Source organism: Hydra vulgaris, chromosome 14 (assembly GCF_038396675.1).
Source record: "Hydra vulgaris chromosome 14, alternate assembly HydraT2T_AEP".
Classification (NCBI taxonomy): domain Eukaryota; kingdom Metazoa; phylum Cnidaria; class Hydrozoa; order Anthoathecata; family Hydridae; genus Hydra; species Hydra vulgaris.
The window spans coordinates 11341232-11358881 of record NC_088933.1 but is presented as its reverse complement, the minus strand read 5'-3'; the positions used below and the strand labels follow the sequence as shown (position 1 = coordinate 11358881).

At 27.7% G+C, this 17650-nt stretch overlaps 1 protein-coding gene and 1 long non-coding RNA gene across 2 annotated transcripts; both read left to right on the top strand.

Moving 5' to 3' along the window:
- The first annotated feature begins 1353 nt into the window (after positions 1-1353).
- Positions 1354-3744, top strand: LOC136090504 (uncharacterized). Its single transcript, XR_010643452.1, has 2 exons — positions 1354-3057; positions 3193-3744. It is a non-coding gene; the product is annotated as an uncharacterized LOC136090504 (long non-coding RNA).
- Positions 3745-10149: 6405 nt separating this feature from the next.
- On the top strand, positions 10150-10920 carry LOC136090914 (uncharacterized). Its single transcript, XM_065817890.1, has one exon. It carries the CDS (start codon positions 10150-10152, stop codon positions 10918-10920), a length of 771 nt encoding a protein of 256 aa, XP_065673962.1.
- The last annotated feature ends 6730 nt before the right edge of the window (positions 10921-17650 follow it).

The window sequence follows — 17650 nt, the reverse complement described above, 5'->3', positions numbered from 1 at the left end:
TTTTTGTGGACTGTGATACATAATCCTCAAGGCTAACAGTTTATCTTTAACAGTTTAACGCTTTCCTTTTTTAACGCGATTATTCATAAGTAATTGACTTTCAAAAAATTGTAGCTGGGTAGTAGTTAAAAATTTTTTAGATAAATTTATAATGTGTTCTATTGAACCATCACAATTTTGTAACATTTTGTTCTTTAACTGTAAGTTCTTTATTTTTTTTCTAAGACGAAAAATCTTAACTTGAGATGACAAATATTTATTTCTAAAATTGGTTTTGACAGCTGATATATTATTTGTAACAGTAGTATCAACACTATTTCTTGCGCTAAACTCAATTGTATTACTGACTTCTTTTTTTTGTATTTTATCCTGTAAACAAGTTCTGTTTGTTGGTTGTTTTCTCTTTAAATTTAACGAAGATGGTTGATTTGGAAAGTTAAAAATTGTTGGTACAGCAGTTACAAGTGCTCTTACCGCCATTGTTAGCTAGATAGTATTGGGATGAATCAAAATGTTCACTGCAAATTGTATAATTAAGATTAAGTTCTTCACAAGATTTTGTATCAAGATCTTGACGACGACAATTATGAACCCAACGTTTGCATCTAAAAAAAAGTTAAGCTTATAAATGTGTTGCAGTTATTTCCATCATATTATGCATTAATATTTTTCATCATATTATGCATTTACATTGTTTTATAAATATCTTTAAAGTTTTGATATATTTATTTTTTTGATAAATCAAATATGATGAATAGTTACTGGCCTTTTTTTTTTCTTTTGGGAATCTAAAAAAAGATATACTGTTTTCAACATTCTTTCCACGTTTGTTTACACAATTGATGGCTGAACAAAAAGCTGGCATATTTAATTATATAAGGGATTACAAATAATAATTTGATTCCTGAAAAGCTAAAGCCAATAATATTTTAAAATGTAATATATCTATGTATATATATATTATAAACAGTGTTTAGTGTAATAATTGATTATGTTGTTTATATGAATTTGGTCCCGCAAGACATCCCATAATGCATTTTTCGGCCAATTACACATAGATATATAGAATTTTCGGTGTTGGCAGCCCTTGGTCACGGCTGTTTCACTCAATATAAAAACGAGCGTGACGTCATGAGTTTATCAAAAACAAAAGTATTTCCGCATAAAAAGTATAAAAATTCACAAACTTTAAATTAAAAGTAACTTTTTTATATAAATGCTTTCATCTTGCAATTAAAAAAAAATAAAAGATCTACATTTCCTTGTTAAATAAATATTTACATTAATTGGTATAAAAATAAATATTGCCAAAATATTTTTAATAATTTAGAACCACTTTTCTAACTATCGCATATTTTCCGGAAAACATGAGTTGGGCCAACTAAGATTTCATAACATAGCTTTGTGCTTGATATTTGAAATTTGGAACACTTAACCCTAAATGTCCATTCTATCAGATTCCTGCGTCATCCTAGAGAATTTTTTACAAAAAGACTGTTTTTAAAGCATTTATATTTTTTAATTGATCGTTTTTAAATGCAAAACGTAACTTTTTTGATGGATGACGTAAGTTAATGAAATTTCAACCTTTTATGCAAATAAAAGTAAAAAAATTATTTTACGTGCCTTTAGCTATGTTATGAAATATGTTTTCAAACATGTCATGTTTTACAACTAATCTTGTTAGTTTTAGGCGTACATTTGTGTTGACGTTTTTTTGCGATGACGTAACCTTTATGCGTTACGTCCCAAACTATTTATTAACGAATTCTCCAAACAACTGTTTCGGCGAGTCAATTTTTGAAGTATAAAAGTAAACAAAGTTACGCGGAATTTTTCTCTTTGGATTATCAAACTAATATCAGATAAGTTGTTAAATCCACTTTTATCTAGTGCATATATTTGTTAATTAATATTATTTTATTTGTTTTAATTATATTTATTAATAAGTCAATATTATTTTGATAACAATGTATTCAACTGAGAGGGAAATTCTAAAACAACATATTGGATGGAAAAATGGTTGGGAAGATAGGTGTAACTTTCCTTTTGTTAAGCGATTAATTAGGACAGATAAGATCAGTAACAATGTCATTTCCATTTTAATGACAGTCTTTAAAATAAGAGGTGATTTATTTAGTTTTATGAGTTTTCTTTTGCCAATTGATTTTGATATGCCTAGTAATGACGAGTTTGATAAAATGTTTCACTTTAAATAACAGTCAGGAGCTACTGAATCAAATTGATCAATTAACTTCTGAAAATAAAACAAATATGGAGCAAATAGAAAAATTTTAAATGCAAGTATTTAAGTTGGAAGCTGAAATTACAGATTTAAATTCTAAAAATAGGGCTCTCAACACACATTGTAACTCATTAAGTTCTCAGTTAGAGACTATGAGTATTAAGCTAATTACTGAGCTTCATCAATATATAAATTTATTTGCTATTGAGTTTCATGCTTGCTTTCCAAATGAAAGTATCACACGAAAAATGCATGAACTTATTTTTAATGTGCCACTATTTGTAAAATTCCATAAAACTATTGGGTTGCTAAGTGAAGAAGAGGGAGAGTGTTTGCATAATAGCGTAAATAAGGAATTAAGACAGTTGCATTCAGTAAGAAATCAGGAGCAGAAGCTGCATCTTGTTTTAAAACGCTTTGAACTGCACAGCAAAGCTGATAGGAAGCTTCAAGCCTCTAAGGTGAGAATGTGTGTTGTGTGTTCTGAGCGTGGCGAAAATTCATTTTATAGACAAGGTCTTTGTCTTGTTTGTGGTCATCAAATTTAGTTAAAATATTTAAAAAATTAAAAACAACAACAACAAAAAAACTATTTACAAGTAATATAAATTATATAAGATCTTTAATTTATATATAAGATAATTTTATTCTGTTCTAATATTTGTGTAATGTTAGTTTAAAATATTATTTTTTAATATATTGATTTTATATATTAGGTAGGTGCCCATTCTGTTCCTATCTTCAGAAGTTATTTATACCTATGCAATACCTTCGCTCAGGTTAAAGAATGGAATACTAGTCTTGCATCAAATGTATGTAAAAATCTAGCTTTTATATATTAACTTGTGATCAGAGCAACTGGTATTTTGGTTGGGTATGATCTTGTATGTTTGTGTATTTAATTTAAAAAATGTATTGTCCTTCATTATATGTTACATTTTTTATAGATATATTACATATCCATTTGATGTTTATCACCAGAAGTTAGTTCTACCTTTGCAGTACCTCTGCTCTACATACCTCCTCGCTGGTTAAAGAATGGAATATAAATCTCATATAAAGTTGGTGTAAAAATTTAGTTTAATAAATTAAGAATTTGTAAACGTTATCAAAATTTTGAGTGGAGCAATTGTTTTTCTGGTTTAGCATGAGAATGAATCTGATATCAATTGGAAGTACAAAGATAGTTTACTACTTAAAGAACCTATCAGTAAACCAACTGATTATAAAATAGTTTTTAATGGGAATAAAAACAAATTTTCAAAAGATTTTAATTAGCTATTTGTATATTCAAACACTTTATTTACTGAGAGAAGAGACTATAGATTCAAGTGCTAAAAAATAATTCTATTACCAAAAGCGAGGTTAATTCAAAAACTTAAACTCAAATTTGGGCATGAATTATTTTATTAGACTTGGTGAGTGTTTATTTATTAACAACTTAACACCATATTATTAGAACTGTATGCACAGAAAAAAATAAATGCTTAAGCTTTAAATGTTTTGACTAAATGTTCCAAAATCGAAATCTGGCTTTATTTTGCAATGCAATGAGTTTATTGGCTTAGGAAAATAAGTTTCTAAAACAAGAACTTCTAGTTTTAAAAATGTACTCTTTTAACAACTTATCCCCCTTTTAACTATATTTTTCATAACTTTGCGAAAAGTGCGGTTTGCTTTCAGACCTCAAGAAAGTCTGTTTTAGCTATCTTTAAACAATTAAGTAAGGTTTTTTTGTTTTTATAATGGTCAAACAATGGGTATATTTGATAATAACTATATATAAAACCTCGTTTTGGTTATATGCAACTTAAAGTCATATATGACTTTAAGTTGCGTATAACCAAAACGAGGTTTCATATTCACATCAATTTTTAACAATAAAAAAGATATTTGACTAGTTATTAACCTAAAAATAACTCAAAATGTGGTTGCTATGGGTGTTTCTAAGGATACTTTTTTAAGATACCTAAATATAACAGCTAATATCTTTTTTAATAGAGTTTGTTTACAATCCAATATAATCAGAGACTATTCACAAGTGATGAATAAATAAAATAAGCTTTTAAAAAAAAAAAAAATTTTTTATAAAAATAAGCTTTTATGAGTGTAGGACCACCTTAAGCAACGGAAAAAACTCTACGGCAAACGAAATTATTCACCTCCTTTTGAGGCATGGGATATTCTATTCGAATAATTTGAAAGTCGCCTTAACTACACCAAACTGTGCATTTACGAAACCGGGACTTCTCTACGAATAATTTGAAAATCGCCTTAACTATGCTTAAATAAGCTGTGCGTTTACGAAAACCGCTAATCACAATAGAATAATAAAAATTTCTATGACAACGAAAACCTGCATAATTACTTCTGAGAAATGTTTTTCTTCCATTTTTTCTCGGAAAATAAACAATAAATAAAAAGACGCTCTGTACTTGAGTTGAATCACTTTTACTAAAACACTATCAGTATTGCTTAGTTGCAGAAACTTATAAAACTTACTAAAATATTGTTCAAAATTTATAATTGCAAAAGAATGAAAAATTTATTTCTTATATATTCAAGTTGGAACATTTGTTACTATATATTTGGAAATTTGCGCTCTCGTTAAATAAAGTGAAAAAACGTGAGTATTATTAATATAGCATATGTGTGTAGTATATATATATATATATATATATATATATATATATATATATATATATATATATATATATATATATATATATATATATATATATATATATACAAATACATATATACATATTTATTTATATGTTAGCTTAAGTCCCTGGAAGTACCGCGCTCAACTTAGTTTCTCCGCGCAGCGGCCTTGCTCGGAAAGGTTCGTGTTTCGGAGTTAAAAAGTGGAGAGAGGGTTGTACCACGAATAACAACTAAAAAAAAATAAAAATAAAAACACACACAAAAAAAAAATGAGTAGCCTCCTCGACTGTAGTGGCCCCCCTCGGGCCTTGGGGAGGTGAATAATCAAAAAAAAAAAAAAAAAAAAAAATGAACCGGGGTCTCATAACAACCAGGGCGGCATCAGGAACTCTACCCAGTAAATACTTAAATAAAATAAAAGTTTCTTACAAAAAAAAAGCAAGTGAAAAGAATTATAAAAACTTAAAAAATCGATAGAAAAGCACTAACGTATTTTTAATTTTTTTTGTCAACGTTTCATAATCGTGTATACGCATGAATGCCCCTCTTTTTTTGCTGTATAGATGTCTATAAACCATAGATCAAGGGTAATAAAAAGATATTTATTGTATCATAGCCAACCACCGAACCAAAATTTTTTTTTTAAAGATTTTTAGTCTACAACGTTGAACTAAAATTCCTCAAAATTAATAATAATAGGAAGTTTGTAATATTTATTAAACTTACGCATAGTAATAATTGTTAATCATTTAATTTTTTTTTTTTTGGTGCAATTAGTCAGAGATTAATCAGTTGAATTGACTGATGACTGATTGACTGACGAACAGACAATTTAGTCGAAATACATAGAAAATGTCTTTAAGTTATTTGAAAACTCTTAAATGTAATTTTTTTCCACATTGACTTACGTAGTAACAGTTTATACAAAATTAACTCACGCTTCGTTAAGAACGGATACAACAGTGAATTTATAAATAAATTTACGTATAAAACCATTACTGAACCGGTCGAAAAGCCTTTACAAAAAATTTTTAACAAAATGCCGTATTTGTCGAACTATCATAGACAAAAAATTTAAGTGTTGAAGTAAGCTGGTTTAATAGACAAAAAAGATTTTTTTACAACAGAAAAATTACTAACAGATATTGAAAATTTATTAGCCGCAAAATAAGTTATGGGTTGAGTTTAACTTTATTTAATTTTGTTTGATTATTTGTATAAATGAAACTCGAATACAATTGGGAATTACACGCTACGAATAATATGCGTTTGCACAATTCTTATGAAATAAGAAAAAAAAACAGTGATAATTTTCATTTTTAGGTCAAACACAAATTATAAAAACTCTAAATGCAGCAAATTGTACATATTATACAAAAGTTCTGGAGATTTGTTCTTAACCAGATTTTTTGCTCAACAGATCATATACTAGATCAGCGTTATTATATAGCAGCTCACTTGCCACTGAGCCTCGTGGACAATATATAACAACGGGCAAGCAATCTCAAAACAGCTTTTTAATTTTTTATTTTCTTTCTGCCATTGCAAGGAATCTTCACTAATTAAAATATGTTTTTATTTGTTATATTCATTAAGTAAAGACTTTCAAATTTATAAAAAAAGTTGGGTTTTGAATGTAGTGTTAAAATCTTCGTTATCGCTTCAATGGATTGGACATTACTTTACGCTTTATTTGCTGATATAAAAAGTTATTAAAATGAAAATCCGCAAATTCTGAATTTATTTTTTCAATGCTACGTTCTATTTCATAATCAAATAACTAATTTATTTCTGATTTACTTTTTTGTAACAATAAAAAGTGTTCTAAAATTTAAATTTGTAAAAGTTCTGGTTAAGAACTAAGAGGTTTGCGGTTCGACGCCTACTCTAGTCAATTGAGTGACATTAGGAAGGGAGGGTGGCGTGAACTTTTTAGTTAAATGCTCCTCCAAAAATTATTCAAAAAACAAAAATACTGTTCCAAATATGTTCCTAAAATCAATGAAAAATAATTATTTTTTTAAATATTTGTATTTTTAATAAACACCCCAAAATTATAAATAATACAATTAAGGTAAGCATCTACCATCTATTGTAGCTTAGAAAGCTTATGGTATATGACCAATTCAGTGTATAGAAATTTCTAAACGAGTTTTACCTTTTTTAAAAAAAAACTTCGGACAGACATGTATGTTAGTAAGTCGGTGAAAAATGGTATTAAAATCAAACAACCAAAATGAAGCCTATGATAATTTTCCTCACACATTACAATCCCAATACAATAAATCATTCCCAACAAAAACTATATAACAAAAACTCTACAAAGTTCCTGGATTACACTGGGAGTCATCTTTCAAAAAAAAATGATGTTTATATGAAAAATGTACTGAAAAAAAAGAACGCCCAAAAAGTTATCCCAGTATTATAATTTACAACAAAAGTATCAACATTGTCACGGCTTACCATCAGCAATTTGATTCGGAAATAATAATGCATTAAGACTACACTTTTATATGATATAATAGAGGATAAACATTAAATTCGTACCCAGTAAAACGCAATTGTGGGCTTTCAACGACCCTCATATAAGCGCTCAAAAAGTTTTAATATAGTAGGCAATTACTAAAATACAAAAATGAGACACAATAAATTTAGAAAATAATAAAAGATGTTATTGGTAAAAAAAATATATGAATATTAGCTGTTTGCCAATAAAACTAATTATAAATGACTGTTATAATATTAACAACGCTGCAACTTTATTAAGATAACTAGAAAACAATGGAACTAAAATCTATTTATTGCATGATTTAAAAGTCATTTCTCAATTAATAAGGAATAAATCTCTGACTGTGATGGTTAAACAACCAATATGATCCTAACTTGCAGTGTTCAAAATTCTGGAGTTATTAAGACCACTCCTATTTCTCATTTATGTTAAGTATTTAAGCAAAACTTGTACTGAACTAAGTAAAATATTATTTGCAAATCTATTTTAGGCGCATAATATAAATATTCTGATTGAGTCAGTAAACAAAGCTATTAAATCTTAATGAATGGTTTAATTCAAATAAACTATTAAAGTCTAATTAAAATAAAAAATAATTTTTCCACTGTTTTCACGATCAAGATAACATTTCTTTGGAATTTCCAAAATTTCCAATCAAGACATAAAAAAAGAACTCACATTAGAATTTCCTGACGTACTTCTTGACAAAAATGTCACGTGGAGAGATCACATAAACTGTCTCGAGAATAAAATCTCATAGAACATTGGCCTACTTTGTTGAGCAAAACCTTTTTTAAATTCATCTTTCTCAGAACATTTACATTTTTCGTTCATTTACTGACATTTTAATTAGGTGAACATTGTTTGGTGCAGTACAAATAAAAATAAAATTAAAAAAAACAAACTATTTAATAAATAAAAGCATACAACTAGAATCATTTCGAAGATGGGCTGTTTTACTCTTTCCCAACCATTATTTATTAAGTCTAAAAAATTGAATGCCTACCAAATAAATATATAGTATCTCCTTATATTTATGTTAAAAATGAATAAAAATATATCTACTAAAATATTTTACCCGCTATTCAAAATAATTAGAACAGATACTTAACCAGATTCTCAAGTAACAGTTACATTTAGCCCAAAAGTTATTATTCAGCGACTGAATTTTCAATTTTTATTAAAGGAAAAAAAAGCCTATGAACTTATAAATTTAAAACAATTGCAACGCTTTATGAATTTAACACCAAATTGACGCAAAAACTATAATTCATCAGAAAAAACGCTTGGCTTTTTCTGATGTATTACAGGTTGCCACTGGTAAGCTTACCCAACGTTTGGAGGTTAGTCATTGCCAACTTAGTGATCTTAGAAAGTATCATGTCATCGCATCAATTTTTCTTTTATGAAAACTAATGAGTTATAAGAATTCTGACACTTTTAAATATTTCGAGGAAGATACTAATTTATAAGGAAAGCTTCAAAGTTATGCGTGTTTGCTTGCATACTAGAAACATATATAGAAACATGCATGTTTGCTTGCATACTAGAAACATATAGAGAAACATGCGTGTTTGCTTCCATACTAGAAACATATATAGAAACATGCATGTTTGCTTGCATACTAAAAACATATATAGAAACATGCGTGTTTGCTTCCATACTTTTTAATAATATTTTATTATACTAATTATTTTACCTTTGCATTTAAAATTATTTCTTGACAATACTTGAACATAAAAAAGTTTAAAAATTGTTAAACAGTTAAGATAGCTCAATTAGAAAAAATACTCAGTTTAAAAAAAAACTTACGGAATACTTTTTTATTGCTAATAATTTCTTTTTATCTCAAAACATTATCTCATCGCTTTCATGACTTTTTTATTTTTATGAAAGCAATGATTAATATTTTGTGATAACAAGTATAAATTCTTAATTATATATGTAATTTTTATGTATAAATTAATGATTAGAAGTATTGCGATAAGAAGTGATTAGAAGTATTGATAAAGAAGTATTTTATGTATAAATTAATGATTAGAAGTATTGTGCCCTGTTTCTAATATTTTAAGTATTTTTTAATTTTTTTTAGTAGAAATGAATGATAATAATATAATGAAGCTATAAACAAAAAGTTATTGAGCTTCAACCAAAATTGATCAAGAAACAGTTTTAAAATTTTTTCAAATTTACCCTGTTTACCACTTGGTTTTGTTGAAATTTGCTTTAAAAATAACTTAATCATAGTTTTTATGAAATTATTTGTTTCTTATATCATCAAAAATACAATAAAATGTTTGTAAACCGTAACAATTTCTTCTATTAATTTTTTATTTAACTTAATTTTTTCTTAATGAACCTTCTTAGAAGTAGAAAACTAGGACCAATGATTTTTATTTATAAAGTCTTTATGAGAACTTTTTTAGCAATAATTTAAGTTTTTTCGGCGTATCATTCTTTGCCGTATCTTAATCGAAACGTTTTATAGTTATATAGTGTTAAAGTTAGAAGGCTTGGCGATGAGACAAATTATGTCTTTCTGCTTTTTTTATTTATATTATACTTTACGGTTTGAATAAATTTTTAAGACAAAAAAACAGCAACAACAAAAATTATGTACCGTTTTTAAATTTTGTTTTTTGCGTGGCGAACATCGTGGTGAACAGACGCGTTTTCTTACAGTTAAATATTTTTTGGAATTTTTTTAATTCGTTAAATAAAAGTTGATATGTCTAAATCAGAAGAGTTAGTTTCGATTGCTATGATGAGAGAGCTACTAAATATTCAAAAAGAAACAATTTTGTCTTTTTTTCATGAAGCATTTTCGAACATAAATGAGAGGTTTGATAACTTTCAATCTAGTTTTAAAGAAGTTCGGCGAGAACTCGACGAAATGAAATCTGGATTAAATTTTGTTGGCGATGTATTCAACGATAAAGCTAGAGCAGTTGAGGAAAAAATTAATAAAGTTCACGATGATTTATCAAATGTACGAAAAATGCAGGGTAAAATATCTTCTGACAATATTGACTTAAAATTAAAAAGCGTTGATATTGAAGACCGTAACAGAAGAAACAATTTAAGAATTGATGGGGTCGTTGAAAATAGCGAAGAAAAGAATTGGGAAATCACAAAGAAAAAGGTAAAGCAACTATTTAAAGATAACCTTGGTATTGAAAAAGACATTATAATTGATCGGGCTCATCGAGTGGGAGTAGCTAATGATAAACGAGAACGAACTATTGTCTTGAAGCTCCGGGATTACGAGGACAAAAAAACAATTTTGGAAAGAGCAACAAAATTAAAAGGAACTAATATCTTTCTAAATGAAGATTTTAGTTTTACCACGCGAAAAATTCGAAAAGAACTTTTTGATCAGGCGAAGATACATCGTCAAAATGGCTATTTTGCAAAAGTTGTTTACAACAAACTAATTGTTCACGAATTTCGAGAAAACACCCGCAGCACAGATGTTATTCCGACATGCGTAAACGAGTAAGCGTTTTGAGTATTTTATTTTTTAATTATATTAAATATTTTTAAATTATACATTTTTAAAAAATGGCAGCGCTTTTTCCACAGAAATTAGATTTTCACAATTTAAATTTAGACTTTTTTGAGGACAACTTTATAAATAACCTATCAGAAGAAAATATAAATATTTTTCAAGAAACTCAAATGAACTTAATTAACACACCGTATATTGATCCTTTTGAATTTAAAGTAATAGCAGATGATGGCTCATTTTCTGTATTACACATAAACATTAGAAGCATGCAGCAAAATTTTGATAAACTTAAAGAATTTTTAAATATTTTAAACTACACGTTCGACATCATATCTATTTCAGAGACTTGGCATGATACAGAAAGTTCTCTTGAATTAAATTCTAATTATATATTACCATTTTATAAACTAATAAGTCAATCAAGAGGAAATGGGAAAAAAGGAGGAGGATTAGGATATTTCAAATGATAACTATGAAAGCCTTTTCATTGAAATTATTAATAAAAAATACCGAAACATTTTAGTTGGATGTGTTTATCGTCCACCGAGTGGAAAAATAAAAAATTTCGAAACCTTTATCAAAAATACGATTATGAAAATAAATAAAGAAAATAAGATTTTATATATAACTGGTGACATAAATCTTGATGCTCTTTCTAACACAAAATTTCCAAAAATAAAATCTTTTTTTGATATGCTTTTTAAATTTAATGTCTTGTCAACTATTAATAAACCAACGCGAGTAACAAAAACCTCTGCAACAGCAATAGACAATATTTTTATCAATAATTATTTAGAAACGACATTTGAAACCGGTATATTTTTGACAGATATTAGCGATCATTTCCCGATATTCATAAAAATAAAAAACTTTAAATCTATGTCTGATTGTCATTCAAAAATTATACATTTAATAAAACGAAATTTAAAATTGAGTAACACTAATAAATTAACAAGTAGACTAAAACAAGAAACATGGAACAACGTATATAAATGTAAAGATACTAATGAAGCTTACAATGCCTTTTTAAGTACATTTTTGGAGTACTTTAATGAAACCTGTCCAAAAGAGATAATAACAACTAAGTCAAAAGCAATTGCTAATCCGTGGATGGATAAATCGTTATTAAAGTGCTCAAAAAAAAAAAAAAAAACTCTACAATAAATTTTTGAAAAATAGAAACAATGATAATGAAAAAAATTACAAAAATTATAAATTTTTTTATCAAGATCTCATTAAAAATGCAAAAAAAAAATATTACAGTAATCAAATTAACAAATGCAAATTTGATAGCAAAAAAACATGGTCCATCATTAATCTCATAATGGGAAGAGAGAAACTAAATTCACCTTCTCTTCCTAAACGAATTGTTATTGAAAATAACGATATATTTTGTCAAAAACTAATTTCAGAAGAATTCAATAAATATTTTACAAATATTGGTCCTAATCTTGTAAATAAAATTGTACCAACATCTGTATCATTTAAAACCTATCTTAAAACCACGATTAACGTTACCATGCTTGATTATGAATTAGGCTATGAAGAATTAGAGGCAGCCTTTGCCTCCTTAAAAAAAAAAAAGGCTCCAGGATTTGATGAGATATCTAGTGATATAGTTATTGCAAACAAACACAGTCTTAATAGACCCCTGATTCATATACTTAAGCTCTCATTAAATTCTGGGATATTTCCGGATGTACTTAAATTGGCAAAAGTAATTCCATTATACAAATGTAATGATCATTCTGACATTTCAAACTACAGGCCTATATCAATACTTTCTGTATTTTCAAAACTCTTCGAACGTGTAGTTTATAATAGAATCTATGATTACTTCATTAAAAACAATTTTTTTTACCCAAATCAGTTTGGCTTTCAAAAAAATCTCTCTACAGAACATGCAATCATTGAAATAGTAAATCAAATAACTAATGGTTTTGAAAATAATAAATTTACTTTAGGAGTGTTTCTTGATTTATCAAAAGCATTCGATACAGTGGACCATTGCATTCTATTTGATAAATTAAGGCATTACGGAATAATAAATAAAACTTATTATTGGATTAAAAGCTATCTTACAAACAGAAAACAATATGTAAATAATGTCCAATCTGGAGTATTAAATGTCATATGTGGAGTCCCGCAAGGATCGATTCTTGATCCACTTCTTTTTCTAATATATATAAATGACTTTTGTAATGCATCTTTAAAAATGAACTCGGTCATGTTTGCAGATGACACAAACTTATTTCTCACCAACAATGATATCAAGAAATTATATGCAGACATGAATATTGAATTGTGTAAAGTAAACAACTGGTTTAAGGCAAACAAACTCTCACTTAACGCTGAGAAAACAAAGTATATACTATTTCACAAAAAAACACAAGAAGAAAATCTTCCTCTCAAGTTGCCTAACCTATCTCTAAATGATAAACTAGTAAATAAGCAATCCAATATAAGATTCTTAGGAATCATTGTTGATGAAAAATTATCCTGGCTTCCACATATAATATATATCCAGTCAAAAATCACCAAAATAATAGGTTTGATGTATCGAGTTCGCTCCTACGTCAATAAAAATAGTCTTAAATTAATCTACTTTGGGCTAGTTCATAGCCTCATCAGCTATGCAAACATTTCATGGGCAAGTACTCAAGCGGCAAAGATTAAAAAAATTTATAGTCTTCAAAAACATGCCTGCAGAATCATTTACTCAAAAAATAGGCGTGAACACGCTAAGCCCTTAATGAAAGATATGAAAATGATGAATGTGTTTGAAATAAATATCTACCAGCATTTAATTTTCATGTATCGTTATAATCACAGTATCTCTCCTATAAGCTTTAATAACAAGTTTAAAATAAATAAAAATGATAGCTATAATCTAAGAGCGAATATGACCAACACATATAAACTGCCTCGGATAATAAACAAATATTCAGAGTACAGCATTCTATATCGAGGTCCAAAAGTATGGAATACTTTTCAAAAAGGATTCAAAGGTACGGTAAATTCGTTAAGTTCATTCAAGTTTTTAACAAAAAAAGAAATTTTTAAAATATAAGAAACGTTTTTGGTTAATGATACTTTGAATAATTTCTCATAAATCTGTTTTTGTTTTATTTCTACTTTTGTTGGTTGCTTATCAATTTTATTAGCGAATTACGCGTTTTATTACGATATTTTATTGAAATTTTATTACGCATATTGTAACATGTTACGATATTTTTTTGAAATCTTGTTATAGGGGCTCTATTAAAAGATTGTGATAACGTACTGCCATCCTCATCTTCTTTGAGCCCCTATCTGTTTTACTTATTTTATTTATTGAAATTTTATATTACGAAGTTGTAAAATCTTATATTATATTAAAACAGAGAAAGAAAAAAAAAAAAAAAAAAAAAATGTTGAAACATAATTATTCTGGTTTTTTATATTTCTTAAAACGTTTTAGTATTCATTTATTGATTATATTCATTTTCATTACCATTTAATGGTAAAACAGTTATTAAAACATTTTTTTCAGCTTAAAAAAACAATGTACAAAAAAACTGGTTCATATCGCTGGGATGAAAATAAATCGTTTGATCGACGCGATGATACATCATGCCGCCAACTCGATGAAAACCTGATTAAACTAAAAAAAAATTGGTTATTTAAGAACAAAAAAGAGTCGATTAAAAACTTTGAAAAAAATGATATAACATTGAATTCAAACGGTTTCTTGGATAATTTTGTATCTGTTGGGTCGTATAACTGGACCCTACAAAGCACACCGGATAAACCAGTAATTATAGTACCTGGTATACCCAATTATATTAAAGAAAATCTAGTTTGTCAAAAGCTTAAAAAGAGTGATGTTCAACGAGTCTGCGATGAAAATCAGTATTTTATGAGTAATCATCCAATGGAACCTATGTTTCAAGCTGTTTTACTGTGTACTCCAGAATACGATTTTAGCTCGGTTGATTTGATAACTGATCGTATTAACTTGCGTAAATTATTCGAGTTTGTTGAAGGCAATTCAAAAGATTCATTTCGAATTGATATTCAAATGAATGAAAATGATACGTTATTATTTATTCGTAACGACGAGAACGTCATTTTGCCGTGCCAAGACTATAATATTGATTTCAAAAATAAATTTACAGAAAATGGGTCACCTGAAGCCGGAAGTTATTGGAGTATTGTCACTTATATGTTAGGTAGTATACGTGTAATGTGTCAAGCTCAAGTTGATTGCGTTGAAAAAAATAGTAATTCAGTTCACGAGGAGTTAATGCCGAAAAAAAAAGAACCGATTATATTTGATGAAAATTCTAAATTAATGCTGATTGAAGGTGGAGATTTTGACAATCAAAAATATGAAAAATTTGTTGAATTAGCAACAAAAGGTATCTATGGGAATGGTTACGAATTTCCAAGGAATAAATGGAGTCACCTATTGTTTTTTAACATAAACATTATGGTTTTTGGTTGGCACGAGAGGGGAGTTTTAAAAAAAGTTGAAAAGATTTCATTTAAAGAAGTGACTGATAGATGTGGTCGTAAAGAAGAGGAGTATCAACAATCATTAGGGAAATTATGCTCTTTAATTACAATGATAAAAGAAAAAATAAAAAGCTGTGCGGAACACAGAAGTGGTTTTGCTGTTGTCTTTGACAGCAATAACGACAAACAGTCACTGGAACTGTTTACGGTTTGCAAGAATTTTGATGTTCTGACCCCTGCTTTGAAGATGAAGGTTTTCAAATAAGCCTTATTTTTACAAAAAATTGTTTGTTTTTTGTGTTATACATTATTTTTCGTTATGACTTTTTTTTAGCATAAGTTTAACATCATTAAATAGATACCCAATATTTCAAAACAAATTGTTTTATAATATATAACATCCCTGCGTAGTAAATACAAAAACATGTTTATTTTATAGTCAAAAATGTTGCTTATATTGAATCATATTGAACCGTGCTCAATTAAGCCGAATTGCTTTAAATTTACGTTTTGTAATCTAATACAACTGGTTTTTTGATAACAGGTTTTCGAGGAGAGAGGAGGGGGGGGGGAGCAACTAGCTACGGCACTGAAGGCATCACTTATAATCTTTCCATTATCGATCATAGAAATATATTGTTTATTTGTTTTGCCTTTTACTATAAATACAATTTCATATAAATACATAAACAACAAAATAAATAGCTGAAAAAAGGCATAATGTCTAATCTCCGAGCCCCATTTTTACAAAGTCGTGGTTTACAAATATCTTCTCATAAGTTTTAATTTCTTATACCGGTTTTTGCATTTAACTTGGTAGTTTTTTGAATTTAATCTGGCGGTTTTTTGCATTAAATCTAACGGTTTTTTGCATTTAAATTGGCGGTTTCTAGCATTTAGTCTGGCATTTTTTTGCATTTAATCTGGAGGATTTTCTTTATCATAACAAATAGTTTTGCTTTTCATTACTTCGTTTAATTTAACTTTCTTATATACAACTTAAGCCCGTTTTCTCTTTAATTTTTTAAAACTCTTAAAAAAACAACGTTCGAAGACAATGCACACTCTTGCTTAGAAGTGAGACTTCAGCACGACGCCTGGTCCATCAATATACATCAACAGGTAATATCAATCCTGGTGCTAGAGGTGGTTTTCGACGTCAGGTTGTATTGAGGAAATAGGAGATAAACTTTATAAGATATTTGGAGATAACAGAAACCGTAATCTACAGAAAAAAAGGTAGGGTTGGAAATAATGTCAATGTCTCTACATTACGGTAATAGTTAAAAAAATTGAATTATACATATAAAATTTTAAGACCCATAAGTAAAAAACGCAATACTGCTAGAGATAAAAAAGAAAAAAAAACACATATGTTTCATGGTATTTAAACTTGACATTGCTACAACGTTACAGAAATATTATTTATATCAATGAAAGTCCGTTCAATCTTTATATAATAAGATACCGCGGATACAGCCACCAAGGAACAACTCCAAATTAACGTGTACCGTCATCAAGTGGTCGTAACATAACTATGATATTAGCTTTAAATTGTTTAAACATAGTACTCAATGAAGCAATAATTAGTGTAGGGGTCAAAGCAGATATCTTAACAGGATTCTTAAATACATTCAAAAGTGTTTTTGGGGTGGAAGAAGAGTTTACTTTTAGAAACATTTATTTCGTCATTTATAAACATTTTTTATCAATAATATTTAAATAAAAAATAATAATAACGACAGGAACAAGTAGAAGACAGAAGTCTTGTCACCAAGCCCCTATAATAAGCGTAAAATATTTTTTACAAAGTTCTCATTATATAAATTTACAAATACTTGTTATATAAAACATAATTACAAAGAATACAACAAATTGCAAAAATTAAATAAATACATACAGTAAGAAATATTACAAGATTTTTTTTTTTTTCATTTAAAAATACAAAAATATGTTTTTGTCTGTTAATTCAAGTAAATACTGTTAAACTATATTTTTAAAACAATTTATTGAAGTTATAACTTTCATATTTTCATTAAGAACAATGTTCCACAGCAAAGCCCTCTATATGAAATTGAGTAATCAGATGTTTTAAAAGTTGACTTAGGTAAATTAAAATTATGGATAGAGCACCTCGTTAAGTTCAGGGTGTACTTAATTTTTACGGTATCCAATTAATTTTATTGCTTTTTAAATTCGCGATGTTTTTATGTTTAGTATATAT

Bases quoted from the DNA above. Each gene is read 5' to 3' on its own strand.
- LOC136090914 (XM_065817890.1), top strand. From the start codon at position 10,150: ATGTCTAAATCAGAAGAGTTAGTTTCGATTGCTATGATGAGAGAGCTA.